Here is a 27837-nt window from a genome sequence, read left to right as displayed (position 1 = left end):
CTGTTGTCATTTCCACTTGAACCACAATTACTGAAGACTGCTCTGTATTCTTATAAAAGTTTGCTTTGGTTCCTCAAAGTGAATGTCTGCAGCCATGAGATTCATACTGCTCTTCTCACTCTACTGCAGTTTATCCCTCACTTTAGACCCAAAGAGGATGGTACCATTAAAAAGGGCATTAATGAAGAACACTTTGTAGATTTTAAACAAAATTAGCCAGGTGAAGCCATGTGTGACAGTAAACAAAAGAGTCAATACCCACTTCCCCCACTACTCCATCTGCAGCATTATATGCATTGGCTGGTCAGGTTGCAAGTGGAAACAACAATCTCCACTCTAGAGAAAGGTTTTTATTTAACCCCAACACCTGCTGCAGCATCCTGCCAATTCCTTCACCAAGCTCATGGTGAAACTGCAGCATATCTGAATGATAATTGATTACTCATACGGAAAAATGATAACACACACACGCACACACACGCACACACACACATAGTGGCACAGTTTTTGATACTTCTTGTTTCAATGGCTGAATCAATGGATTTTCAAATCCAGAATATTTGGCTGTTGCTTCAACTTTGGCATCTACTAATGGGGTCTAAACCAAAGTATCCCACCCTTTAAGCTGCTGCAGAATCACTGTCTTAGGAGTGAGAAACAGCACATATGCATTATCTTACGCTTTCCCTGACTGCAAGAAAAATATTTTATTTATTTATTTGATTTTGTTTACTGAGTACTACCCATTTTCAGTGGAAGCCCGGGGAGAAAAGCTCCATTTGCTTACACTGCATTATATTAAGTTCCAGTTAAACACAGTTATGTTTCTATTTACATTTATACACAAAGAGTAGTTACATTTATACATTCTAAAATTTTACAGAGGTGGAAGTTAAAGAGAAAGCCCACATGTAACTTAGTGGATTGTACAGGTAGCAGTCATGTATAAAAAAATGTTTTGTCGTTTCAGTGAGAGGTTGAGTGCATTCTGTTTAAGGAGAGTATTTGGAGAGTATCATACAGTGAACACAAAGTCTCAGCCTTGTCATGAGTATGTGCAGGACCAGGACTGGTTAAGATTTTGATGAAGCAGTTGTTTAAAACTACTGAGTTTGTTGGAGAGTTTTATTTGTGTGAGGATACTTTTCCAGAGTTTAGCAACATATTGGAGGTACACCGAGTCTCCTGCAACATTATTTAACTTATTTGTAAGTAATAAGAATTTGTTACTAAAGCGGAGGTCCCTTTGTTGGACAGTAGGTCTATAATAAGATATGCAGTGCAGGTTATTTATCTGAACGATGAGTGAGTTTGTGTGTTGTAGTTAGTTGTGAATATGTTAGAAATTGTGCAGTTCAAGACAGTTTAATTGCTTTGGTATTAAACTAAACTGTGGATGTTTTTTTACCTACTTTTGATATTAAATATATTCTTTGACAAGTTTTGAGTTCAGTGGCTGATTTGCTGGTTGTTTTGCTGTTATTAGCTACTGTTTTCTTCCAGTACCAGAGCTGCACTCTTGTTTCTTCCTTTGCTTTAAGTTCTATAAGGGAGATTGGTGACAAATGTAGCTATTTTATTGTAGCAGGAGGCAAGTTTCTTTCTTTGAGTATAGTTTAACTTTGTTAGGATAAGAGTGGTGTATAAGAGAACTAGCAATAAGAAGGTGGTGGCTACAGTTTTTTTGCAGTATCTGTAAGGAATCCATTGATCCTTTAAAGGGAGCCTAGTTTCTGGTGTATAGATTTATGATGTGCATTATACCCTGGTCATATTTGAGACTGTCATCTATTATAATGCCTAGAAGTTCACTGTGAGTTACAGTTTCAACAACAGGACTATTTGCTGACTTTAGGGTAAAACATTCCTTTTGATTTTAGCAACTTTTTGAGGTAAAAAACATTAATTAGAAGTTATGTACTCACCATAACGTTCCATCTGAGTAGGTGACTTCATTTGGATGCAACCTGTGGGTATCGGATCCGACCTCGGATCCGAGCCGGCATTTCAAAAGCTTAGGCTCCGAGCTCCTAGCTCCTCCCTCTACCCATAACCCCTTACCAAGCCCTGACTGACCTCAGATTGAGTTTGCCTATATAATACTGACTACAGTACCTGAACAAAGCAAAAAATACTTGCTGTATAAAGGTCAGGGGGATGGAGGGGGGGATGGTTGCATCCAAATGAAGTCACCTACTCAGATGGAACGTTATGGTGAGTACATAACTTCTAAATCTGAAGTAGGCAGACTTCATTTGTCTGCAACCTGTGGGACAGAGTCCCCAGCTACCTGAATCTTGGGCGGCCATCATGGAAGGATGTTTCGGAGCACCGCTGAGCCAAAGGATGCTCTTCCCCTGGAAACAACATCCACCTTATAATGAGAAATAAAGGTATGAGGTGAGGCCCAAGTGGCTGCCGCGCAGATATCATCCAATGACACACGGGACTTAAAGGCGGCTGACGTGGAGACTGCCCTAGTAGAATGAGCCGTAACCCTCTGAGGAGCAGGTCTACCTGAAGTGTCATAAGCCTGCAGAATACAATTAGCAATCCACCTCGATAGTGTGACTTTAGAAACTGCTTTACCCAAAGCAAATTTAGCAAAGGAGACGAACAGCTGATCTGATTGCCTGTGACCAGCTGTTCTGTGAATATAAAATCGTAATTGTCTATGAACATCCAAGGAGTGCAGTTTGTATTCTCCTTTGTTTGAGTACTTGGGAAAAAACACAGGTAAGTTGATTGATTGGTTGATATTAGATTCTGAAGAGACCTTTGGAAGAAAAGATGGATTGGTCCTGAGGCACACCCTATCTGGAAAGAAGGAAAGGTAAGGCGGCTTGACGATAGAGCCTGAAGTTCAGACACTCTTCTGGCTGAAGTGATAGCTACTAAGAAGGCAGTCTTCCAGGAAAGGTACTTCAGGTCTGTAGAAGCTGCAGGCTCGAAGGGAGGAGCAGTAAGGGCTTGCAGAACTAAAGATAGGTCCCAAGGTGGTACAATCTCTTTGACTGGAGGCCTCAACAAAAAAATCCCTTTAAGAAAGGTTTTGCACAATTTCGCCGTCATGAGGGGAGCTGTCTCATGACCAATGTGATAATGAGAGATGGATGCCAATTGTACCTTAATCATGGAAGAACTTGCCCTTGATGAAAGAGGTCTGTTAAAAATCCAGCACTGCCGACATAGGTGCTGAAAAAGGATCCAAACTTTTCTGGACCGCCCAAATAGAGAATCTCTTCCATTTACTCCGATAAACCTGCCTAGTGGAAGGTTTATGAGCTGCCACTAGGATGGCCTTGACCGGTGACGAGATACCGGGAGTCCTAATCAAGGATGGAACTGGAGCAGCCAAGCTGTCAATTTCAGGGTGCGTAGATTGGGGACCGAAATTCCCAGAGGATGGGAGATGAGATCCGAATCGGATCCAGAATCCAGGGTGGATTCACTTTGTGAGACCATACAAAGGGGAACCAGGGTTGACGAGGCCAGAACGGGCAATGAGAATCATTCTGCTCCCCAAACTGTTGGCTTTCTGCAGAAGCCTCTGCATTAGAGGTAGTGGAGGGTAGGCATAAAGGAGACCGGGAGGCCAAGCATGCACCAGCGCATCTCGGGATTCCCTGGTGGGGAAGCAGAGCGAAGAAATTGTCGCATTTGGCGTTTGAGTGAGAGGCAAAAGATCGCAACAGGGTTGCCCCAAACGGCAAAAATCTTCTTCACTACCTGAGGATTGAGAGACCACTCGTGAGGGGAAAGAATGGTGCGACTGAGTTTGTCCGCAAGGATGTTGGATTTTCCCGGAATGTGCGTTGCTACAAGAAAGCGTTTGGTGGAAATTGCCCATTCCCAGACTCTCATGGCCTCTCGACAAAGGGGATAGGACCTGGTTCCTCCCTGTTTGTTGATGTACGAGACTACCGACATGTTGTCTGTCTGAATCGCAATAGTCCCTGAAGGAAGAACGTGGTGAAGTGCTTGCAATGCTAGGAGCACCGCCCTCATTTCCAGGACATTTATATGCAACGAAGTCTCTGTGGAGTTCCACGTGCCTTGGACAATCTTCCCCGCAGAATGCCCCCCCCCCACCCGAGGCAAGAAGCGTCCGTGGTCACTGTGGCTCGGGGAAATGCTGCACAAAAAGGTCTCCCTGTCAGAGGCTCCGGAGATCGAAGCCACCAAAGAAGGGAATCCTTGCATGCTTTGCTGACCGCTATCAGAGTGTTGAGAGAGGAACAGAGAGGGAACCACTGAACTTGAAGGGTCCATTGAAGAACCCGCATGCGTAAGCGAGCATGAATAAGAAGCGGGATAGCTGCCGCCATCGAACCTAGGGCCCTCAGGACCGAAGCTGCTGTCGGAAATGGTTGCAGGACCGCTGCGACATGACACTTCAGGTTGGAAATTCTGTCTGGGGTGAGGAAGGCTCACATTGACCTGGTGTTTAGTCTTCCTCCTATGAAATCTATAACTTGTGTGGGGTGCAGTAAAGATTTCTCCCAGTTGACAGTGATGCCCAGACTTGGGGCTATACAAAGGAAGTAGTCCCTGGCTGAGCACAGAAGATGCCTTGATGATGCCGTCAGGAGCCAGTCGTCCAGGTACGGAAAGACCTGTAATCCCTGGAGCCTCAGGTGGGCCGCTACAACAGCTAGAACCTTGGTGAACACCCTGGGGGCTGAGGTGAGACCAAAGGGGAGGACCCTGAACTGATAATGACTGGCTCCCAGCCGGAAGCGAAGAAACCTCCTGGACCGTCTGTCCATGCGAATGTGGTAGTACGCGTCCTTGAGGTCGATGGAGCACATCCAGTCATTCTCCCTCAAGAGGGGGAGTATAGATTGAAGGGTGACCATCCGGAACTTTTGCTTGGTTACTGACAGGTTCAGCAGGGAAAGATCTAAGATCGGTCTTAAGTCCCCCGTTTTCTTTGGCACTAAAAAGAACCTGGAGTAAAACCCTGACCCGGTTTGATCCTGGGGGACGCACTGGATAGCTCTTTTTTCTAGCAGCTGTCCGATTTCGATAGCTGCTGCCTCTCTTTGGTCGGGTGGAACATCTGGGAGGCTGCGAGATCTGGGAACTTTGTACAGGGGAATTGTATAACCTCTGGATATCACGCGAAGCACCCAACGGTCTGTTGTGATGGACTCCCAAGAAGTTAGGTGCCTCGAAAAATGCCCCCCGACTGCCTCCAGAGACGGACAGCCGGGCAACCCTTCAGGGCTGCTGCTTGGGTCTATCAGAGAAAGGTTCTCTGGACCCAAAGTTTCTAGGAGCCCCCCTGCCTCTAGGACGGCGACCTCCCTGTCCTCCTCTGCCACGGGAGGACTGGTTATCCGGAGCAGGTTGGGACTGCTGCGACTTCCGGAACCACATCTTCTTCTGTCCCTTTTGGTTCTTCGAGAAGGACCTCTGGGGAGCTGAGAAGCAGACTCCGACGGCAGACAGCGTCTTCCCGTCCTTCTCGCTCTGGACTAATGTTTCGCGAACAGTTTTGCCAAACAAGGCAGAACCATCAAAGGGGGCATTCGCGAAAGTCGCCTTGAAGGGCTCTGCGAAATCACAGTGGCGGAGCCAGGCCTGCCGCCTCATTACTAGGCCTGCTCTGCTGGCTCTAGTGGCTCCCTCGGTAGCGTGAGAAAGCAGCCGCATAGATGTGTTACAAACTGCTCTAAGAGTGGCCATTCGGGTGGAGTATACCTGCTTGTCCTCACCCGACATGGACTCTGGGGGAGATGCAGCGTATTCTTTAATCAAATCCCGCTGCATCCTGATGACGTGTGCCATGTAGTTCAGCGCTCTCAAAGAGAAGGTTGCTGAACTGAAAACTCGCTTCCCAATGCGATCCATCGAGCGGGACTCCTTGCCCGGAGGATGCATAGAGGGACTCTCCTGGGCCAATTCCCTCTTAGTGGCTGCAGCCATCATCATGGCATCTACTGGGGGGCCTTTGCTCCAGTGAGTGCGGTCTGCCGGAGGGGAAAGGATACAGTCAGGACGCTTGGGTACAGGCTCAACGGTGTCCGGATCCTTCCACGCTCTGATGGATATAAGGTCCACCAGAGGATCGGCAGGAGGGGATACCCAAGAGGTAGATGGGCCCACCTCGAATGCCTCCAAGAACACAGACTCGTCTGAGGAGGCCTTGGGGGCAGACCACCCCCCCGATCCTCAACATTTCCATAATGTCTCCAAATGAGACGTCTTCTGGGGGTGACCTTGGGGAGCCTTCCCCTTCATCCAAGTCTGTGTCTTCGGTAACGGACTCGGGGGAGTCCATGTGCCTCCTTTTGCACTTACGCTTCCGAGGTACTTCTTCGGGGGGGGCTGTCCGAGGAGTACTCTTCCGCAGCTGGATGTTCCAAGGGAACTACTTGGGACATCGAGGCGGGCTGTCCCTGGGACCGGCTGGTGGGAGCCTGGCCCAACTGCAAGGGAGTGCGGGATGGAGCCGTGGCAGGGACCGGGGGTCTGGAAGTCCTCAACAGTGCCATTTCCACTACGTCGAAAGCCGAGGGGGATTCAGCTTCTCTAAACCCCGAGAGCCGACCCCCACTCGGATCCGACGCACGGATCGGAGCCGGAGCCGAGACCGTCGGATCCGAGAGACCGGTGTGCTCCGACCTAGACAGAGCCGAAGACACACCAGCTCCCTCGGATCCGAGGCTCGGTCCTCGGCTCCGAGAGATTGGGTCCGAAGTACCCAAAGCACTCAAGGGATGGGACGGATCCGAGGTGCGCCAACCTATCGGATCCGACCCACCCCCGGATCCAACTCTGCCCGGCGCTGACAGCTCCGAACCCATGGTGTGGGTCGGAGAAGGAGCCAAAGGGGCGGGGTCAAGCCCTCCCGGATGGGGGGGGGCTAGGAGCACTCCCATTTGCATTTGGGCCTGGATGAATTTCCTCATCATCCGGTCCATGTCTGCTTCACTCATGGAGAAGGTCGATCTAGTCGAGGCCACCAAGCGGATCTAGAGAGCCTTGGGGACCTCGCTGAAGGGCTAGCCTCCTCCTCCTCGGGCCCAGGAGAGAACCGAGGGGAGTGGAGCCGAGGAGGAGGGAAGCTAGAAGGCACAGGAGAGGCCCGCTTGGATGGAGGAGCCGAACTAGAGGTTTCAGCTCTCCGTTTGTGGTGCCTCTCCCTGTGCCTCTCCTTCTTTTCTCTCTCCCTAGAAGACTCTCTCCTCCGGCATCTTAGAGGGAGGTTGAGTCCCAGCCGGTGGAGGAGAGCCCACAGCAACTGTTTGCTGTGTAGAAGGGGCAGAAGCCGAAGCGGTATCTGGAGGGAGAAGTCCCGCCAGAACCAGCTTCGACCTCCGCTCCCTCAAAGCTCGGGGGTTGAACCCTGCACAAATGGTACAACCAGATGACAGGTGTTCAACCCCCAAGCATTTAACGCACCGAGTGTGGCCATCCGCTGGGGACAGCTTATGGCCACACTCGGTACATTTAGAGAATACTGCCTTATGGGCTTCAGACATGTTAAGCCCTAACAGGCCTAAAAACACACACACACACACAAACTACGCAAAACCCGAGAAAAAATTAAAAGATAGAGAGAGGAAAGCCTAACACAAACACTTCTAACTAATTAAATTAAAAAAGTTAAAGTTTTTCAAAATTTTCCCGTCAGAAAACATATCTGCACTAGGAGCTCAAGGAATCCGTCGCAACTTGAAAGCGGCAAACGAAATCTGAGGTCAGTCAGGGCTTGGCAAGGGGTTATGGGTAGAGGGAGGAGCTAGGAGCTCGGAGCCTAAGCTTTTGAAATGCCGGCTCAGATCCGAGGTCGGATCCGATACCCACAGGTTGCAGACAAATGAAGTCTGCCTACTTCAGATCTAAGTTTTCTTAGGGTTGAGTAGGTTTGATTCTTTGAGCCAAGTAATCATCTTGTCCACTGAGAGCACCACCCAAGTGGTCAAAAGAAATCAGAAGGTCTCTTGCAAGATATTGTTGGGAGATGCAGTAGAGGTATTGGGCCATCCCCCCATTTTTGCATAAGCTACAGAGTTCCTCAACCTCATCCCTATGTCTGCATCTGGATTGAGCAAGTTAGAGAGAAGGATCAACATGCTTCTACTTGCACATGTACTTCCCAAGTCTCCTTGGTGAGGAGGGCTCTAAGGATGAGGAGAAATCTTAAGAAAACCCATACCTATAGTACTGACCTCATCATCTTTCTGTTCCTCTGTCCTTGGGTCAGGAAGAAAAGGAAGCCATAGAAACACTCTGAGGAGGGCCTTGCCTCAAGGCCAGTGCAGCACCAAAACACTGAATAAAGTCCATGCAGAGATGTATGCAAAGCTGATGCAGGTATTTTTGCTGAAATCTCCATTACACCAACAATTTTTGCACTGACAGTTCAGTCCCCTCTTGACTTCAACAGGCCTCTTAGGTCTGATGCCAGCATTGAGATTCTTGGTACTACACACTCCAAGGTGGAAGACAAGGAAGGTCAGAATGATACTGATGATATCAGCACTTCTGCTGGACTTGGATTCATGGTCCTGAGACCTACAACCAAGAAGGAACATGAAACCAAAAGATGTAGCACTGACACAGTCTACATCAATAGCAGAGTAAACACTGGAGACAGAAAAAAATAGTCTTATGTCAACCATGGCCAGTGTTGATCATGAAATCATGTTGAAATCAGCAGGAGCAATTGTTGGATTCTCTCCAGTCCAATCAAAAATGTGCTAAGGATGAGGTTGATTAGGAAGAAAAGACTATGGTTAGGAAAGAATGCAGAATCCCTATCAACCTTGGACACAAAGCAAAAATGGATCCAACTCATCTTCATCCGCACCTGTAACAGAACTTCCTTTATTTTACTGTAGTGCAAATACATAGTGACTGCACTGACTACAATTTAAAGAAACAGATCCAGAGGAAAAAAATAACCTGACAGAGTGAGTACTAAGGGAGGCACCCACCTAACTTTACCTTCAATCAGAAGACAGACTATCCTGTCTAGCTAACTTGGGTCTGTCTTTGTCAAGTTCTAGCAGCTTATGGATCCCAGAAACTTGAACCAAGGCTTGACTATCCTCTTGGATAGACTTCCTAACAAGAAAAGTGGAAGATTCTCTAGAAGAACAAGATTTGTCCATTTGTTTTCCCTTTAAAACACACACACACACACACACACACACACACACACACACACACACACACACACACACACTTGCTAACCTACATAACCCAAAATCGCTCTAAAACAAAGGGTTATTACTAAAAATAACTCAAAATGGGAGAAGGTGATTAGGTATGATTAAACAGCAATGTCTTATGCTACAGGAGAACCTAAAATGTAATTCTGCATAGAAATGTTTAACAAAATGTGGCAACAAGCTTGGTTGATTTTAGGATGTAAGGCAGGAAAAAAGTAAAAATAGAGCAGATTAACATCTTTTGGAAAATAATGTCAAAGACTCTGAATAAACTTCTAATGAGAGGCTAATAAGAGGCAACAAATATTTGGAGGTGTGGTGCATTATGGGATAAGGGGATTAGAAGAAATCTGGAAAAGTTGCTGTGTACTGAGCTGATTAGTTCCTCTGGATAAGTCAAAACTGTTTTGGGAAGTAGTAAGATTGGGTGGTATTATACTTAAAAAGGTTTACCCTTTATGTATATAGGTGTCTGCCTTGTCCTAACTATCTGGATAAAATCACCTTGAAGTACTCTTCAGTATAATCAGCAAACCATTAAATATGTGTCAGAAGTCATCTGCATATCTCCACTCTGTTGCAAATAAGGGAACAGGGGCAGCTGTTCATGCCAGAGTAAGGCTTCCCACTTGTGGTCAGTGCCTCAGGCAGCAATGCAAAAGTTCTACAAATCTCATAAATTAAATAATAGACTTATTGCCAGAGCACAATTATGCCTACTGCAGAAGAGCAGTTTAAACCTGCTGGCTGTTAATTCATAAGCTCCCATTCCTTGAAGATTGTAATCCAATCTCCAAATTATGGAGGAACACCACAATAGCAGGTCTAAATATAATGATTTCTCTACCCTTAAGAGGAGTTTAACACCTTAGCCCCAGTGAGTAGGCTGTTAGTTTTTTGATTAAACATTTATGACTGCAGTCTTCATACCACCACCAAAGCCTTAGACAGTGTTAGGTTCTAGAGTAAGTCGTTTTAGCATATTAACCTAACAGGTGAGCATATGTGCTTCATCCTGGTTATCTGAAGTATTATACAGTAACACCTGTTTCACATTTCTCCTTCCAGCAGTCATAACTGTAAGAATGTACGGGATTGCTGTTACCTCAGGTACCAAGTAAGGGGACACCAATGCAGAATTTTTTTTTCTCTATATAACATTTTGCATCTTCTCCCATCTCTGTGCGCACACTTGAAGACAGAAATCTTCACTTCAAGCCACAGTAACTCGAAGTGTGAAACCGTGAGACCTTCACTGGTTTTACACTGCTCGCCTTGCCTTAAGTAAACTGAGAATGCAATAGCTGTGGCAGAATGCGCTATAACAGATATTCCATGCTCTGTAGTCAGAAACAGGACAATTCGACCCCAATGCAATTGTATACACTTTCGTGTTTAAATTTACATTTATTGTCTATGGGAGTAGCTGTGGATAGTTTTACCCCATTCTATTTGACCCCAAGTATATAAAAAAAAGTTTTTAAAGTTTTATAAATGCATTTTATTGCTTAATATTTTTTCCACTCAAATTTAATATATTATTTAATTTTTTATATGTAAATGTTAATTTATTTAGCATTTTAATTTGTAAATATAATTAACTTAACTAATAACAGTTTTTTTAACTTAACTTTAAAATTGCAAACATTAATATTATTTTAAATTAACATTAATAATATTATTATATGTATTTCAAATGCAAATGTTTTAAACAGTTATATATCCTCATGACTTTTTTTTTTCTTTTTTTTGAGGTAATTTTTGACATTTTCTCAGTAACTATGTGGCTGTACTAACTGTATACAAGTCTTTTTTTCTTTTATGTCAAAATGTCTGTGGTTTATTTTTTTTCTTGCCTTGCCATTTCAATGGGGTCAAATCGTCCCATACCCCTGTAAACTGACTATGCTTAGGATAGAAAGAAGAAGATGCTGAAGAGAAAAGTAGTCTGGTTGAGTTGTAAAGGGAAAAAGTGCAAACAAGGAAATAATGTATAGGTTCACAGGTAGGTACTAGGCTATCCGCCAGAGGGCATTTATAAGCCTAGCCAGAGTGTGTCGGCTTTCGCTGCCCCATTGATTAATTAAGTGATCCTCTGTCAAGCAGAGCCAATGAAGTGATCCCAGGGGTGTATTTTCTGTTATGTTTTGCAAGTAATGGTGTTAAAGAATACAGAATAGATATAAAAATCTTAATTCCAACTGCAAAAAATATTTCCAGAAAAATACTCTGCCCCATCAGTGGTAATCAGGATGGAGATCCCCATGCAAACTCAGCTCTAACATAATATGTAAAAAAAAAAAAAAGAAATAAGTTAGATTAGTAAGAAGAGGCATGCATGACGGAGACAATTCCAAAATTAAGACTGCCATACTATCCTCTTCATTTTGTCCAATGGTAAGGGAATGTAAGCACTGTAGCAAAGAGGTCCACCTAGGTCTGCAGCAAGGTACAAAAGAAGAAGATACAGAAAATTAAAATGTTTTAATAACAAGATCTGTGTGCACCTTAATTCAGTGGGTAAAGAGAATGAAAAAAACTTTACAGGAAGTTATAAATAAAAAGGCAGAATTACAGCATGGTGAAACCAAAGAGGTGAATATTAGGCTGTGAGTAGGCATACTGTGTGTTAAACACATTGCAAGGGAGTGAAAGGCTAAATATGATACTGTAAAATCCTGAACTTATTCGTTGAGGGGTGAAGCAACATCAGTGTGGAGAAAGTAGACACACCAAGCAGTGTGGAGGATGAGTGAGCAAACTGATGAGTGAGAAATGCAGAAAATATACCTAACCAGTAAGCTCAAGCTCTGCTCACCCTCAGTTGACAACTTTACAGAATATCTAAAGCTTGCAGCTACTGCCATTGTTTATCCATTCTCCATCTTGATCAACAGATCCTTTCAAAAATCACGTGTCATCTCGCTGGAAAAAAATCTACATAATACCTCTTCACAAAGGTGGTAATTCCTCTGAAATAACCCACTTTAGGTCTACTGCTAGCTTATCCCTTCTCTAAAAATTCTAGAAAAGTGCAAGCATCAGCAAATCTTACAATAACTTCTTCAAGAAACTCTGCTAAACTCTACCCAGCACAGTTTTCACTCATACGTACACTCAACTACCCTGGTTGCCTTCTTTGATAACATTGTCAGAGTTAAAAATGCTAATAATTTGGTCACTTCCCTGTTTCTAGATCTCTTCAAACCCTTTGACACAGTCTCTCACTCCAAATTACTTTCTAAAATGTGTGCACTTGCTCTGTCCAACACAACATTTAGCTGGTTTGCTAGCTACCTTTCTCATCAGCAGTAACAGTCTCTAAAGTGCCTCCCTACATACTCCTCTTTTCTCTCATTTAATAATGGTGTGCCTTAAGGCTTCATCCTTGAATCTCTTCTCTAACATCTTCATTAACAACTTACGTACATCCTCCCAACAGGATTCGCTCATGCAATACTCAGACAACTTCACCCTCATCTGCTAATCAAACATTATTCCCCATTTACATTACATTATTCAAAATGCCTTTGACTCTTGCTCTGTGAAAGCCACCTCTTCCTAAATCCTAATAAAACAAAACTATTACTATTTCTCCCCAAATCTAAAATACCTCTCATAATCAGCTCTGAAAATAACTTCTCTCAATTACACAGATATAGAAGTATCTCATATCAAGTTACTAAGCATCACAATTGATGAATGGCTGAAATTTGATCTTCATATACAAAATTGTATTAAAAAACACACATCAAAAAATTGGTATGCTCTACACATCCAAAAATGCCTCACCGACTCCTCCAGTCACAATGGCAAACACGTACCTTCTGCCTTATCTACTATATACCTCACCAGTTCTCACCAATATTGAAATTTCCCTTTATTACAAAAAGAGAACTAAGTTATAACAAGGTAGCTAAACTTGCAACTAGTCTGTCATATAAAAGTCATCACTGCTGTGCTATAAAAGCATTAAACTGGCTTGAGTTGCCCAACTACCTCAAGTACACCTAACTTCTACTTGCCCATAAAATGATATATAATCCTTTTTACTATCTATCCACCAGTAACATTTTAAACAGTACATTCTTGAAATCCATAAACAAAAAAAAAAAAAAAATAGGACATAGTTTATAATCCTGCATAGTACCCAATACTTGGAACAAGATCCCTATGGACATTAGACCAACACCTACAAGTCCTACTTGTAAGCATTCTCTAAAAGAATACCTTCTCAACTCTAGTCTCTGTACTTGCCTTTTGTCTGTGTTAAGCTGACACTTTTATTTTCTCTATCCTATACTCTTTCTCTTACAATCTCTTATCCCTTTCTCTTTTATATTCCTTCTTCCTTGCAATTTACTACACACCCACTATCTGTCTTATTGCTCTTACCTGTCCCTTATTTCTCTTATTTCCTTTTATATCATCATCTTTAAATCTTTTTTGCCCTCTATGTCTGTAGCTCCATTTGACTTATCTTAGCCTATAATATACTACTTATTGACAAGTTTCTGTTTCTGCACCTCAATATTTCTTCTTTCTCCAAAATATTCAAATATACTTAAATAATTATATATGCGTGTGTGTGTTTGTCTGTCTGTGATATAATCATGTTTTTTTTTTATCTCATTTGTATAATTTAGTGTGACTTCTTTTACTACTTGAATGTTTCCAAGATCATATGTATACAATGCTGAAGATGTGATTTATACCAAGTCGGACTTTCCCGGCAATCAAATGTCAAATAAAATAAATAAATAAATATGACTCTCCATCACAAAGAACTTCTGGACATGTGCTACAGATGACAGAGTGATAAAAAAGGTAAGTAATAAGACATACCAGAAGACTAAAGTAAAGAAAAACATAAGACAACAGGGGAAAAGGATGTTAGAAGGGAAGAATTTATCAGAGACCAAGCTGTCAGCATAAAAACAATATCCTGTGAGTGCAATAAAATGACAATTAGGAGTAAAAGAATGGTATAGCAGTCTCGTGAAAGCAGCTTAGATTTTCTGATGATTCTAAAATATAAAATGTTCATAAATTAAGAAAAAAACAAAAAGAACACAAAGCAGGCAACAGCAAGCAATAAGTAAAGCAGAAGAAAGGAAAAATAAATTTTAGTCGACAGACGTAATTTCAGTGTAGTAAGGATAAAAAAATGTTAAAACAATTTCAGTGTAGTAAGGATAAAAAAATGTCAAAACAATTTATAACACTATGGTCTGTAGCTAATTGCCAAGTTTATGCTAAATGCCATTAACCATTGCAGGTATTCACTGAAAATTGTTTTGCCTTCCCCTTATCTTGATTCCAGATGCCTCTCCATCACCATTTCATGGGGCTAAAATTGAGAAAGGAGGAGGGATTGGGTGTAAAAATGGGCATGTCACCCAAGTGATCACACTCCCTTGTTACAGCTCTGCTTGCAGCATTAACTATAATATGTGCACTAAACAGCCACGTTGAACTGTTACTGTCAAACATCTTATAGTGTGCTCGTGATGTGTAAGAGAAAAGTGTTTGCAACATTTTCTGATATGCAGAGCTTTACCTTCTCTGCAGGGTCTCTATACTTTACATAACAGTTGTTTACTGTTTTCTATTTATTGTCTTACTATTGCTTGTAATATCTAAAGATAAATTATTTATCCGTTAACATATTATTAGTTTCTGTCTATCTACTGGGAATCTATGAACATATCCTGTAAGACTCAGGTTTGCCTTGTGCTCAGGCTGAGGCTGAAAAACATTTGTATTGGATCAATCCAGTTGTCCAATTATCAAGCAGTAAATAAATAAATAAATAAATAAATAGTGTGTTCATTATTTTTTTTAATAATATATGTGAATAAAACCACCTTTGCAACAAAATTATGTTAAAAAAAAAGTGATGGTCTTTCATTAGTAATAAAATGGTAGTTGAATGCTTCATCGATTAACTGACAATACACTCAAAGTGTATCTTACCTGGGATTTCAGGTCCTCCACTGACAAAAGATACTAGAGGTACAATCATTTCACTGTAGAGAGCTGGAAGTGCACTAAAGTCTTCTGCAGTGTACACCAAAGTAGGATTAAATGCAATCAGTTCTAGCTCTGGCCTGTCATAACTGCCAGCTCCAACACAAAAAGTGAGAACATTAGCCTCGGACAAGGCAGTGGATGCTGCTGAGTATTCATCATCGGATGCTGCAGCAGAGACTAGAACTAAGATCTGTGGAATACCTTCCCTTATCCTGCTGCCAGCTGCCTGGATTAGGTGACTTGACAGAACATAATTCAGAGCAGCTCCAGTATTCAGTACACTGCCTCCTTTTCGCCTGAGTTTTTTAATGCTGTCCAGAACTTGGGGCTTTGTTGAGTAGGTGTTCAAATAAAATTCTGTTGTTGGATCTTCACTGAACTGTACCACACCAATTCGGATATTATCACTTTCAAGCTGAAGGCTTCTCACAATCCTTAGCAGTAGCTCCAGTACATATGGAAAACCAGCATCACCAACATTCTCAGAGCCATCCAAGAGGAAAATAATGTCTCTGGGGTTGCCTAGAAAGAGATATAATGGAAAAGTTTATAGTCTTTTTGCAGCCTCTGTATTATTGATCACGCAATACACATTCTGCTATCTCACATTGTTCAGCTCTTCTGAATGCACTCTACATGAACTGGGCTGCCTTCATCCATACTGCAACAAACATGACCCCAATGTTGGCAATGTTGTTTTTTTTTTAATCTAAATAAAAACATTGTTTTTGTTTTTATAAACCTGGTGTAATCAGGGGTTCCCTAAAGAGGCTCAGAACACAGGAGCACAGGTTCTGTGCAATTCATCTAATCTGCTTCTATGTAGTTGTTTTTCCTCAACAACTGGGTTTAGATCTGACCCCCAGATCCAACTCAGCTGTTTTTTACAGCTCGTGGTCACTAGAACTCTCGAGCTCTTCCCTTACGTATAATTCTCTATCTCCTGACATAACTCAGATTTTGTTAGCTATCTTAAAGTTTTAGATGACAAAATTAGCACATTGTTAAGAAGAACCAATATCTGGAGCTCAGTCAAAGGAACAGTGGTCCTTTATAATCTTCTCTTTCTTCCAGAAGTTAATAGATAACAAGGCAGGGAGTTGGTGGGAGGGAAGTCAAGGAAGATTGAAAATGGACAACACAGATGGAAGGTTATGGTGAGTATGTAACTGTTTTTATTCCTCAACAAGTGGGACAGTGTTCCAAGCTACCTGAATTCCCAGAAGGACTCTAGGGAAAAACATTCCTGAGTACTGTTGAACTGAAGGCTGTTCTTCCCCTAGAGACCAGATCCAATTTGTAATGAGTAATAAAGGTATGAGGATTAGCCCACTTTTATTTATTTATTTTATTTATTTATTGCCATTTGTTGACCGGAGGCCCTGGGAGAAAAGCTCCACAAACACATTTATGATTGCACATTATACCATGACCCCCCATTAATATTCCAAAATGTGCACGCTGATTGGCCAGCGTGCACATTGTAAATCAACTTATACTAATGGAAAAAGGTCCTGTTGCCCGGACTTTTTCCATTAGTACAAGTCTTTTTTAAAAACACTGTCTCGCTATGTTAAAGGAGTTTAACATAGCGACACAGGTTTAAAAAAGCAATGGAGCTCTCCGTTGCTTTTTTAAAGCTGCCTCGCTATGTTGAACTCCTTTAACATAGCGACACAGTGTGTAAAAAGCAACGGAGATCTTGCTTTCTCCATTGCTTTTTTTTTAAACCTGTCTTGCTATGTTAAATGGGTTTAACATAGCGAGACAGCTTTAAAATAAAGCAACAGAGATCTCCGTTGCTTATTTTAAAGCTGTCTCGCTATGTTAAACCCATTTAACATAGCAAAACAGTTTGTAAAAAGCAATGGAGATCTTGCTTTCTCCGTTGCTTTTTTCAAAACTGTCTCGCTATGTTAAATGGGTTTAACATAGCGAGACAGCTTTAAAATAAGCAACGGAGATTCTCTGTTGCTTTTTTAAAGCTATCTCGCTATGTTAAACCCATTTAACATAGCGAGACAGTAAAAAGCAATGGAGATCTTGCTTTCTTTGTTGCTTTTGCCCACAGCTCTGATGTACTGCGTAGGCGTATGCACACATAGTATATCAGAACTGCCACGGAATACCAGACAGCTGCGGAAGGGCAACAAGGAGGCATTATACAATACCATTATTTAAGAAAAGTAATTATTTTTTCCTTAAATAATGTCATTGTATAATAGCAATAACCCACTTCTGGGTGTGGGTAATGCTGGATTTACCCACGGTTGGCTTTGTTTGGTCCCGAGGGGAAACCACGCCAACCGTGGGTAAATCCAGCATTACCCACACCCAGGCGTGGGTCATTGCTATAGTATTTTACAAGAATTTACAGAAATTACAGTACAATACAGTATAATATAACAAAACAAGAAACACACCAATAAATTGTAGGAAGTTACAATATCAGAGAGAAAAACAGTAATTTATAATATATATAGATATACACACACACACACACACACACACACACACACACACACACACACACACACACATACACACACACACTTTTTTTTTAAATATTGAAATAGGTTGAAAGTTAAGAAAGGAAATGATCGCCAGAGGGGTGGTGTTAGGTTGAAAGAATTAAGAGAAAGAAGAATCACTGGTGGGGTAGTTTTAAAAGGGTGAGGGAATTAGAATGATAGTTAATGTTAGTGAAATTTATAGTAAGAACAGAGTTGTTTAAAATAACTTATAGATCAAAAAGCGTTTCCTACTGGTTCTGATGGTTAAAGATTGGGGGTAAGCTAGAGGAAGGCTCAAGGAGGAAGGCTTGTTATAAACAAAGAAACCACAATCACTAGGCCATTTGGCTAAAGTTATTTTTGCAACTGGCTTGGCTAATTATGATTCTGCAGAGGAAACAAGCAACGGATTTTTTTTTTCTAAAATTCTTTGTTCAGTGCAAATAGAAAAGTAACTGTATGTGAATGTCTAGCAAATGCAACATGTATTCACCTTTGTTTGTGAGTTTTGGAAAGAAAACATGAACTGATTCATGCTGGATTCTGACACCCCCTTAGGAAGAAAGGAAGGATTGGTTCTTAGTGCTACTCTATCTCTATGGAATATTAAATGAGGAGGCTTAGAAGACAAGTCTTGAAGTTCAGAAAGTCTTCGAGCAGAGGTTATAGCTACCTAGAAGTTCACATTTAGCTGCTGGTTCAAAGAGAGATCGAGTCAAAGCTTGTAATACCAAATTTAAATCCCATGGTGGAGTTGGATCTTTAAAAGGTGGTCTCAGGAGAAGGGTACCCCTTACAAAGGCCTTCTATAGTTTTGAGAAGCTAAGGTTGAACTGTCAAATCCTATATGAAAATTTGAAATGGCAGCTAGCTGCACTCTCACAGTTGATGAACTAGCCCCATCATTAAAAATTGAAATCAAGAACTCAAGAACATAATGTACTAATGCTGAAAAAGGTTCAATGTCTTTTTTGCTGGACCCAAAAAACAAAACTATTCCATTTACTTCTGTAAATCTTCCAAGTGGAAGCTTCATGGGAAGATAAAAGTATATGATGAACAGGGGAAGACAGTCTAGGTTACCTGTCTATCAAATGAAGTGGAGAAACCATGCAGTCAGCTTTAGGCCTGAGATGTCCAGGTGAATCATGTCTGTCAGGTGAGACAGGAGGTCTGGAGATGGATTTAGAATCCATGGAGAGTAAAGTAGATGAGACCAAAGAAAGTGGAACCAAATCTGATGAGGCTAATAAGGGGCAATGAGGATGACTTTGCTCTTAAATCGAGATGCTTTTTGTAGAAATTTGTGGATTAAGGAAGTTGGGGAATATGCATAAAGGAGACAGGGAGGTCAATCTTGAAGGAGAGCATCTCTTGGTGATTCCCCCAGTGGGGAGATCAAGGCAAAGAACCTGCTGCACTTGTTGCTGAAGGGCAATGCAAGGAGGTCGCAGCAAGGCTGTCCCCACTGGTGGAATATCTTTTCTGTGACTCTCATGTTGAGAGACCACTTGTGAGGTAACAAAATGGATGTACTCAACTTGTCTACTATCACATTGGATTTCCCTGGAATGTGCAATGCTGTAAAAATCAATTGAATGAGATTGTCCATTGCCACACTCTCAGAGCTTCTCAACACAAGGGGCAAGATCTGGTCCTTTCTTGTTTGTTGATGTACCATACCAGTGAATCGCAATATATCCAGAGGGGACAGAGTCTTGAAAGTTCTGCAACTCTAGAACTGCTCTCATTTCCAGGACATTGGTATGTGTGTTGGCCTCTTCAGGGGCCAAGTGCCTTGGACTTTCATTCCCAAAAATTGCCCCCCCCCCCCCACTCAATTTGGGAAACATCTGTGATCACTACAGCCTCAGGCTGAGGAAGAATGAAAGGACGGCCTGGTAATATCTGATCTGAGTGAATCCACCACAAGAGGTCCTTCCTGCATGTCTGAGTAATTCTAATTTGGGTGGACATAGTTTGGTGTAGAATAGACCACAGCTAGGGTCCACTGAAGAATTCTCATATGATATCTTGCTAATGGTACTAGACCTATTGCAGCTGACACTGACACTGACCCTGAGGTTTGTAGAATCAGTTGAGGTGATACAGAAGAATTGTGAATTATCCTTTCAACCTGAAATTGAATAGTCTGAACTCTTAATAGTGGAAGGGAGGCTTTCACTGATACTGTATTGAACAAAGTCCCTATGAACTCTAGTGTCTGAGTTGGTTCTAACTGAGATTTGTTGTGATTGATGGTAATCCCTAGATGACAGCAAATCTGAAGTACACAGTCTCAAGCTTTTATCAGAAGATGCCTGTTCGTAGTGGTTATGAGCCAGTCATCCAAGTACAGGAACACCCAGAATCACTGCAGTCTGAAGTGAGCTGCTAGCACTGGCACTCATTTGGTGGACACCCTCCATGCTGTAGTGTGGCCAAAGGGTAGTGCTCTAAAATGGTAATGACTGGCTCCTAGCCAGAAGCATAGGTACACTGTAACCTAAAATTTGACAGACATATCGCTTTAACAATCAAAAAAGTTCACACAAAATTAGGTGCTCTCTACATGGCTAAATTATATCTATCGAACCATGCTAGAATTACTACGGCCAGACCTCACCTTCTTTCCACCCTTCTCTATTGTTCACAAACCTTAGTAAATCTGATCTAAAGAGCCTAGACGCTTGCTATAATAAAATCACCAAATTTGCCATAAACGTTCTCTGTAGAGCTTACCATTGTATAGCCCTCCAAAAACTAAGTTGAATTGAACTCCCAAACTTACTAGCCCTAAACCAGCTAATAGTAGCTCACTCCATCTTTCATGCCCCAGACTATTTGCCCAGCCTTATCTAATTTTGTACAACCCTATTCCAACCTTACCTCTCTTAGGCCTGCTGATAAAAACTTGCTCAAAGTTATTAAAAACCCACAACGCCTGTGCTGATTCTTTATACAGCTAAGCCATAGCCAAAAACTTGGAATTCCCTTCTCCAGCATTTGCTATCTATACTTAATATCCATAGCTTCAAACAGCTCCTCACAAATTACTTCTGCAATCATCGGCTATGCTCCTGTACTACCCCTGGACAAGCAAATACACTTCTCACCTACTGTGTTTACTACCTACGTAACTCAATATTGTTTGAGTCTATTGTTTTTATTACTGATGTCATATTTGACTTTTTTGCTTTGATGTGTGACTTTTCAACTTATATTAACTTGTTTTTACACTGTATTATATTTTTATGCAAACTTTCACAGTAATCTTTATAATACTGTAACTAGCATATCTTAGTACAAATATTGTAAACTTACTTTTTTTGGGGAGCTTTTCTCCCCTGGTCTCCGTTGAAAATGGGCTTGTTTTTAGCCCAGTTGGACACTACCCAGTTACCAAATGTATATAAATAAAATAAATAAATAAATACTTTCTGTATCACCCGTTCATTTTATATGATAATAAGCATCCTGAAGATCTATTGAACACATCCAGTGATCCTTGTCCAAGAAAGGCAAAATGGACTGAATCATGACCATCTGGAATTTTGTATACTGAACCAATTTGTTGAGTAGGCTGAGATCCAAAATTGGCCTCCAGTTCCCTGTTTTCTTTGGTAATAAAAAGAACCTTGACTAAGTTTCAGACTCTTTCTAGTCTGGAGGGAACTCTTGGATGGCTTTTTTTTCTAGCAGCATTTTTATTTCCAGAGTGGCTACTTACCTCTGACTGGGTGGAACACTGGGAATTTTATTCATTGTTAAGGGAGGGGGAAGCAAAAAGGGAATTATATTACCCCTGGAAATGATCTTCTGCACCCATGTATCTTTTTGTAATGTCTAGCCAGGCTTTTTGGTTGAAGGATAGATAACCTCCAGCTGCCTTCAGAGGTGAACAATCACGCCTCTTTTCAGGAGTGCTGATAGGCTCTGTCAGAAAAAGAATCTCTGGACCCCTAGTTCTGCAGGCCTTCTCTGCCACACAGACAGCTGCTTCCATTTGAGTTCCCCTCTGCTCCTGGAGGAACTATCTGCACGTGGATCTTGGAAAGGACCCCGGAACTTTCTGAACCATGTTTTACAACCACCTCGTTAATTCCTAAACAAGGTTCTTTGAGGAGTAGACAAGCATACACCCACTGCAAATAGGGTCTTTCCATCTTGCTCACACCTGGAGAGTGTGTCCTTCACCTTAGGACCAAACAAAGAACTCCCATCAAAAGGAGCATAGATGAATGACAACTTGAAGGGCTCTGCAAAATCACACAGTACATCTAGCATGCCTCCTAATGAAAATGCCAGAACCCATCGCCCTTGAGGTTCCCTCAGCTGCATGTGAAATGAGCCTCATGGACAAGTTAATGATTGATTGTAGGGTAGGCAACTGCGAAGCAACAGAACTCTGTGCCTCAGAAAATCTTGCTCCCAGAGAGGAATTTGGAGAGTTCCTTAATCAAATCCCTCTGCAATCTGGTGAAATGTTCCAGATAATTCAGTGACCCAAGTACAAAAGTTGCTGAAGCATACACTCACTTTCAAATGTGTCTAACACCTTGGACTCTCTGTTAGGGGGATGGTCTCATGAATTCTGTTCCACAAGTTCTTTTTTCGCATTTAGTGGTATTCCTTTGCTGCAAAATTCTCTTCCTTTAGGTTGTACCAGTATCCTGTCTGGTCTCTTGGGGATTGGCTCAATGGCATCAGATTCCTTCCACATCCACCTAGAGATCTTCGACAGAGAGTCACTCAGGAGGTAGATGGGCCAGAAGCGAAGGCTTCCAGGAATACCTATTCCTCTTGGGAAGGGTTAACAGCAGACCAACCACCTCTTTGTTTGAGGATCTCCAGAACGTCTCCAAAGGAGATGCCATCAGATGGTGATCTTGGGGACCCTTCCCCTTATCAAAATCAGTATCTTCAGTGACCAAACCTTGAGGAGAGTCTGAGTGCCTCCTCTTGCACTTTCTCTTCCTAGGGTCTTCTTCAGTGGGATGTTCCAGAGAAGCATCAGAAAAAATAAGAATACCCGCCTGGGTAGCTTGGTGGCCTTGGGCTGGCTGTGGAGTAGAATGAAGAGGGTCAAGGCACAGAGACATATGATATCCAAAAGGGAGATTCGAGGGGGGTGGAACAGTCTGCCTTCCATAAGTACAGAACACTTTCTCCACCACCTCAAAGGCAGAACATTCCAAGGAGAAGGAGGCCAATGTAGCTGAGAAAACATGCTTCCAGACCATCAGCTTCTTCAGAACCAAAAGCAGTTCACCCAAGGTAGAAGTCAAAACCAAGCTTTCCAGTGCCAAGGCTCCAAGAGGCAGAGACAGCTCTGACAACTTCAGAGTCTACCCTAACAGCTATGACAGTCATCTAGGTCTGTGCACTCAAAAAATGTATCATGGCTGAAGATACAATAATCTTCAGATCTGACACAGACAGTCCCAGAAGGCTGGGATATGAAGGCTCCAAAACCATGAGTCTGATCAGAGAAAGAGCAGAGATGGACAGTATAGTACTTGTGAAGGCCTCCTGACTTGAAGGGGTAGGAGCCTGGAGAACTCCCATCTGAATCTGTGTCGAGAGAAACTTCCTCACCATCCTATCCATGACAGCTTCTGTCTGGATCCTGGAAGAATGAGAGGATGAGGCTATTGATGGGGACCCAGAATGTTGGAGTCTCTCCAGGAAAAGGGATAGCACTCTGGAAGGTACAGGATCCAAGGATGATGCATACCTTGTTCAGGGTAAATGCTTTGGATCCGATGCTACTGAATCTGAGGAAGCTGATCGGATATTCACCACCAACTGATCCAATGATTTAAACTATGGATCCAACTCAAAATCATAGCAGGTTGTTATGCTATCAACCCAGATGTCATTTCAAGCCTAACCGTTTCATCCCAGTGTAATACCATAGATACTCTAGTCAATACCCAGGATTGTATTTAGTAATGACTGCCCATGTCCAGGAGGGCTGTGGGTGCTATCCTCAGTAAGAATTTATGGTAGCCCATTCACTCATCTAAGTTCTTTTTGAACAGTGTCATAGATGTGCTGTGCTTCACATGAATTGGCAGGCTATTCCAAAGATGTGGCAGTTGCTGGGAGACAAATTTGTACCTCCAGCACTTCCTACTGAAGTCGCAGACCATATTTAGTTCCCTGGAACAAGTAGCTCTAATCTCGTTTGGTTTATGAATGTGCAGCAGATTCATTAGGTTTAGGTCGAGATTGCTCTGTAAGTCAGGCATAAATCTCCCCTAAGAAGTCTATACAAACAGATTATAGTGACAGCTAATTTAGTCGGTCTGTGTAAGGCATGTGCTGGAGTTCCTTGATCTTCTTTGTTAGAAACCTCTGAGGTCTCTCCAATTGCTGCAAGTGCTTTGTACGGTACATGCCAAAAGGGGTGTAATACTCAATTATGGGCCTGATTAGTGATGAGTATAGAAGGGTTAAAACCTCACTTGCTCTAGAGGTGATGCCTTTGCTAATCAAGTATGCTACATAGAAGTCCTTCCTTATGACAGTAGACACAAGGTGGTCAACGTTAAGGTTGCAGTCTACTTGTGATCCTAGATCCTTTACCACTTCATTAGTACATAGGGTATTGTTGTTAATTTGCTTGTGTGAAGGGACATTGTTTTTACTGAAGGGGTTGATTGTGTGAAGGGGCATTGCTTTTACTGAAGGGAATGATGATGCATTTATTTGTATTCAGTTTGAGACCATGACTAAGACACCAGTTGGTGGTCTGCATAAGACCCTTCTGAAGTATACTGACATCATTTGGGATTCAATAATTACACCTAGTTTGCAGTCATACACAAACATGGTCAGCCACAGCCCCTTAGTTTTGGCCTGAACTTCTAAGAAATCTATAACAAACAGTATGGGGCCCAGCACTGACTTTTTTGGCACCCCACTGGTGACAGGTTTGCTGGTTAATGTGCAGTCATCTACTTTGATAGTGTGTGACCAGTTTTTGAGCCAGTTAGCAGCCCATCTTACAAGAAAGGGGTTTACATTCAATTTGCTAAGTTTACTGGTAATGCCTGAGTGCGGGATTGTGTCAAAGGCTTTTACCAAGTCATGGTATGCTGTGTGCACAGATCTGCCCCCATCAAAGGCCCTGGTCACATTTTCAAAGAAATCCACCAGGTTTATCAGGCAGACTCTGCCCTTAACAAGGCCAAATTGGTTCAAATTCAGAGTCTGGAGGTTGCCTATGTGTTTATTTATGAGGTCCATGATGATATGTTGCATGGCCTTACAGATGAGGCTAGTCAGACTTGGGTCTATATTACTACCTCAAAACCTCAATTCTGTGAATAGCAAAACATTGTCATGTAAACAGCAAAATATGAAAAGCACGAAAGGCCACTTCCACAAATTGTTTCACAGGGAAAAATTTGCTTGGCCGACAACAGTAAAACAAACTTTCAAACCCTAATCAAGTGGGGGCTGTACTCCCACCCCCCCCCCCAACTAAATATACCAACTCTGAGATCGCTCTACATTGGCGAAAATGGCAAATTCCCAGTAATGGCCAAGCAAATTTTTTTCCTGTGAAAAAATTTGCTGAAGTGGCCGTTCGTATTTTTCGTATTTTCCTGTTTACATATGCATGTTTTGCTATTCTCAGAATTGAGGTTTTGAGGTAGTAATATAGACCTGTCAGACTTATGGGTCTATAGTTCCCTGGGTCTGTTGCTAAGCCACTTTTGTGAAGGGGAATAACTGTTGCTGTTCTCCATTCCATAGGAACAAAGCCAGTGGTTAGGCTGTGTTTGAACAGGGTACTTAATGGTGATGCTAGTTCATGTTTTAAGTTGTTCAGAAGACAGCCTGGGATGCCTTCTGGTCCCAGTATGGCTGTGTTTATTGCCTTAGACAAGGCTTTAATGACCTGCTGTTTGGATATGTATGGTGGGGGGAAGTTGAGGGCAAGGTTTTGATAAGTTTGGAGGGGATACGGGAGTGAAATTTTCACCATGTGTGTGATACAGTTAGCCGCTAGTCTGGCAAATGCTTGGGTCCTGCCTTTTAGACTATGTACATAACTGTAAAATGCCTCATGGTTATCCTTGAATGCAATTGCTAGGTTTTTCAAAAAGCTGCCCTTAGAAGATTTGACATGTTGTCTTATTTGCTTGTTGAGACTGAAGAGGGTGGCCTTCCATTGTTGGGCCCTCACCTTAATTTTCTTAGACAGCACCTTTTTGCTTTTGTTGTAAAGTTTGTTGATGCTGGATGTCCACCAGGGTTGCTTGTTTCTACCTGGGGCTCTGACTTTGATTTCTTCTGGAGCATCAGAGTCTGTACAGGGTTTCAGTGTAAGCATTGGTGTAGTCACCACTTCCAGCTGGGGGTGGAGCTTGGAATGCATTTATACCTTCCCCTAGGAGGGTATAATTTCCCTCGGTGAAGTTTTTTAGTCTGACTTCACCCTTTGTGAGTTCTGGTGTTAGTACCAGTTCAAAGGCGACTGATTTGTGGTCAGGGTTAACTAATGGTGTCTGACAGCTGCAGCAGTGCATCTGTTTGTCATGTTAATGAGAACCAGATCTAGTATGTTTGTTCCTCTTGTTAGGGTTTGAACAATTTGTTCCAAGGAATCTGAGTTAAAGTCAAGGAATTTTTTCACATGTAAGTTAGGGCTAGAGTAGGTTTCCCAGTTGATGGTGAGATAATGGAAATGCCCCATGACCAGAATGTTTGATAATATTTGGATTGACTCTAGTTTGTTCAATAGGCCTCATGTGCATCATGATTCGTGGAGGGGGATCTATAACTAGCTATGACTTGAATGGGAGTCTTACCTACAGTAGTCTGAACTTGGAGTAACTCAAGGGAGTTGTCCAGTCTAACTAGTCAGGAGGTAAACTTATCTGTAATAGACAGAACCACCACTTCCCTTGGTTCTCACATGTTCATCTTGTGGTCTGAAGGTGTGGAAGGCATTACAAGACTGGGGTACACTCTGAAGCCCTGAACAAGGATTTTGTGACTGCATAGACATCTACATCTTCTAGTGATAGAAGTACTTCCAGGGTGTACAGTTTTTGGTTTAAGCTCCTAGCATTTAGCAGCATAACCCTTATTTTGTTATGACTGGAGTTTTTCACGTCAGCAATTTTGTTTTTGAGACCTTGCCTAAAAAAGGCACAATGGGGGAGGCAAGATCCTCTGCCAGCAGCAGAAAGCCTAGTAATGTCAGGTGCAAACAGTCTCTGGCAAAGCAGCAAGGTTTGGTAACCATGTCATCTCAGGCTAACAGAAACTGGATCCCCTTTGAATGACACCAAAAACTAACCAATTATTGAAATCAATCATTTTTTTGTTTATACTGTGGCATCATTCTAGCTGAGGGTAATACGCTGCTCAAGGCTAGGATATACCTGCCTGAGACACACAATTAGAGAGCTCAATCATGTCTCTTTTCATATAGTCCACTGGCATATATCTCCAACATGAGGTATGATAGAGTCATAATGGTACTTGCTGCCGAGAGACCTGAGTGCATGCATGATCTGACGAATCCTGGCACCGGACAGGCAGCTGACTGTGACTTTCTCCTTATCTAACCTGCTGAGTGGGACATCTGTGTGTCTCACTATGGAGTCTCAAATGGCAAGAAAATTTGTTTTTTGAGTGTTACACTTTAAGGGCTTCGTAGGTGAGACATTGATGTTGCTATGGGTGCTTTTTAGGCGATCTTCTAACTGGTTCCATTGTCGGATCCAAAGATGGAGTAGAAGAACCAGACATATCTGAAAGCTTTTTTTCTGTGCTCTTTCTTGTCCTGTTTAGGGGGTTGAGCCCCTAATAGTGACTCTGAAAAGGTTGTAGGAAAAAGAACTTTCAGAATTAGCTTGTTCTTTTGATTCACATAATTTCAAATTGGGCAATGTATTTTTATGGCCCAGAATAGGGCAAGATTCCTTTACAACGTCTCAGATGCATAGGGATCCATCTACCTCCATGCCCCCCAGGAAAGTCAGAGAATCTACACACTCTAATATCATCAACGATGTTACAAGTAATAGTGTAACAACAAGCATAAATGTGGGTGATGAATTGAATGGATATAACATCATTCC

The 27837-nt window shown here is 42.3% G+C and overlaps 1 protein-coding gene across 3 annotated transcripts in view; it reads right to left on the bottom strand.

Moving 5' to 3' along the window:
* COL6A3 (collagen type VI alpha 3 chain) overlaps window positions 1-27837 on the bottom strand; it is a 739239-nt gene that overhangs the window by 539846 nt on the left and 171556 nt on the right. For all 3 annotated transcript variants that reach the window (XM_044060522.1, XM_044060523.1, XM_044060525.1), the window contains one exon: window positions 15162-15740. In XM_044060522.1, the coding sequence (XP_043916457.1) occupies window positions 15162-15740 (579 nt within the window). The remainder of the gene's footprint in view (window positions 1-15161; window positions 15741-27837) is intronic.

This window comes from Protopterus annectens, chromosome 2.part0, assembly GCF_019279795.1.
Source record: "Protopterus annectens isolate FY-2018-M chromosome 2.part0, PAN1.0, whole genome shotgun sequence".
Classification (NCBI taxonomy): domain Eukaryota; kingdom Metazoa; phylum Chordata; order Ceratodontiformes; family Protopteridae; genus Protopterus; species Protopterus annectens.
Note: the sequence above shows the minus strand (reverse complement) of the source record. Positions and strands in the feature narration are given on the sequence as shown.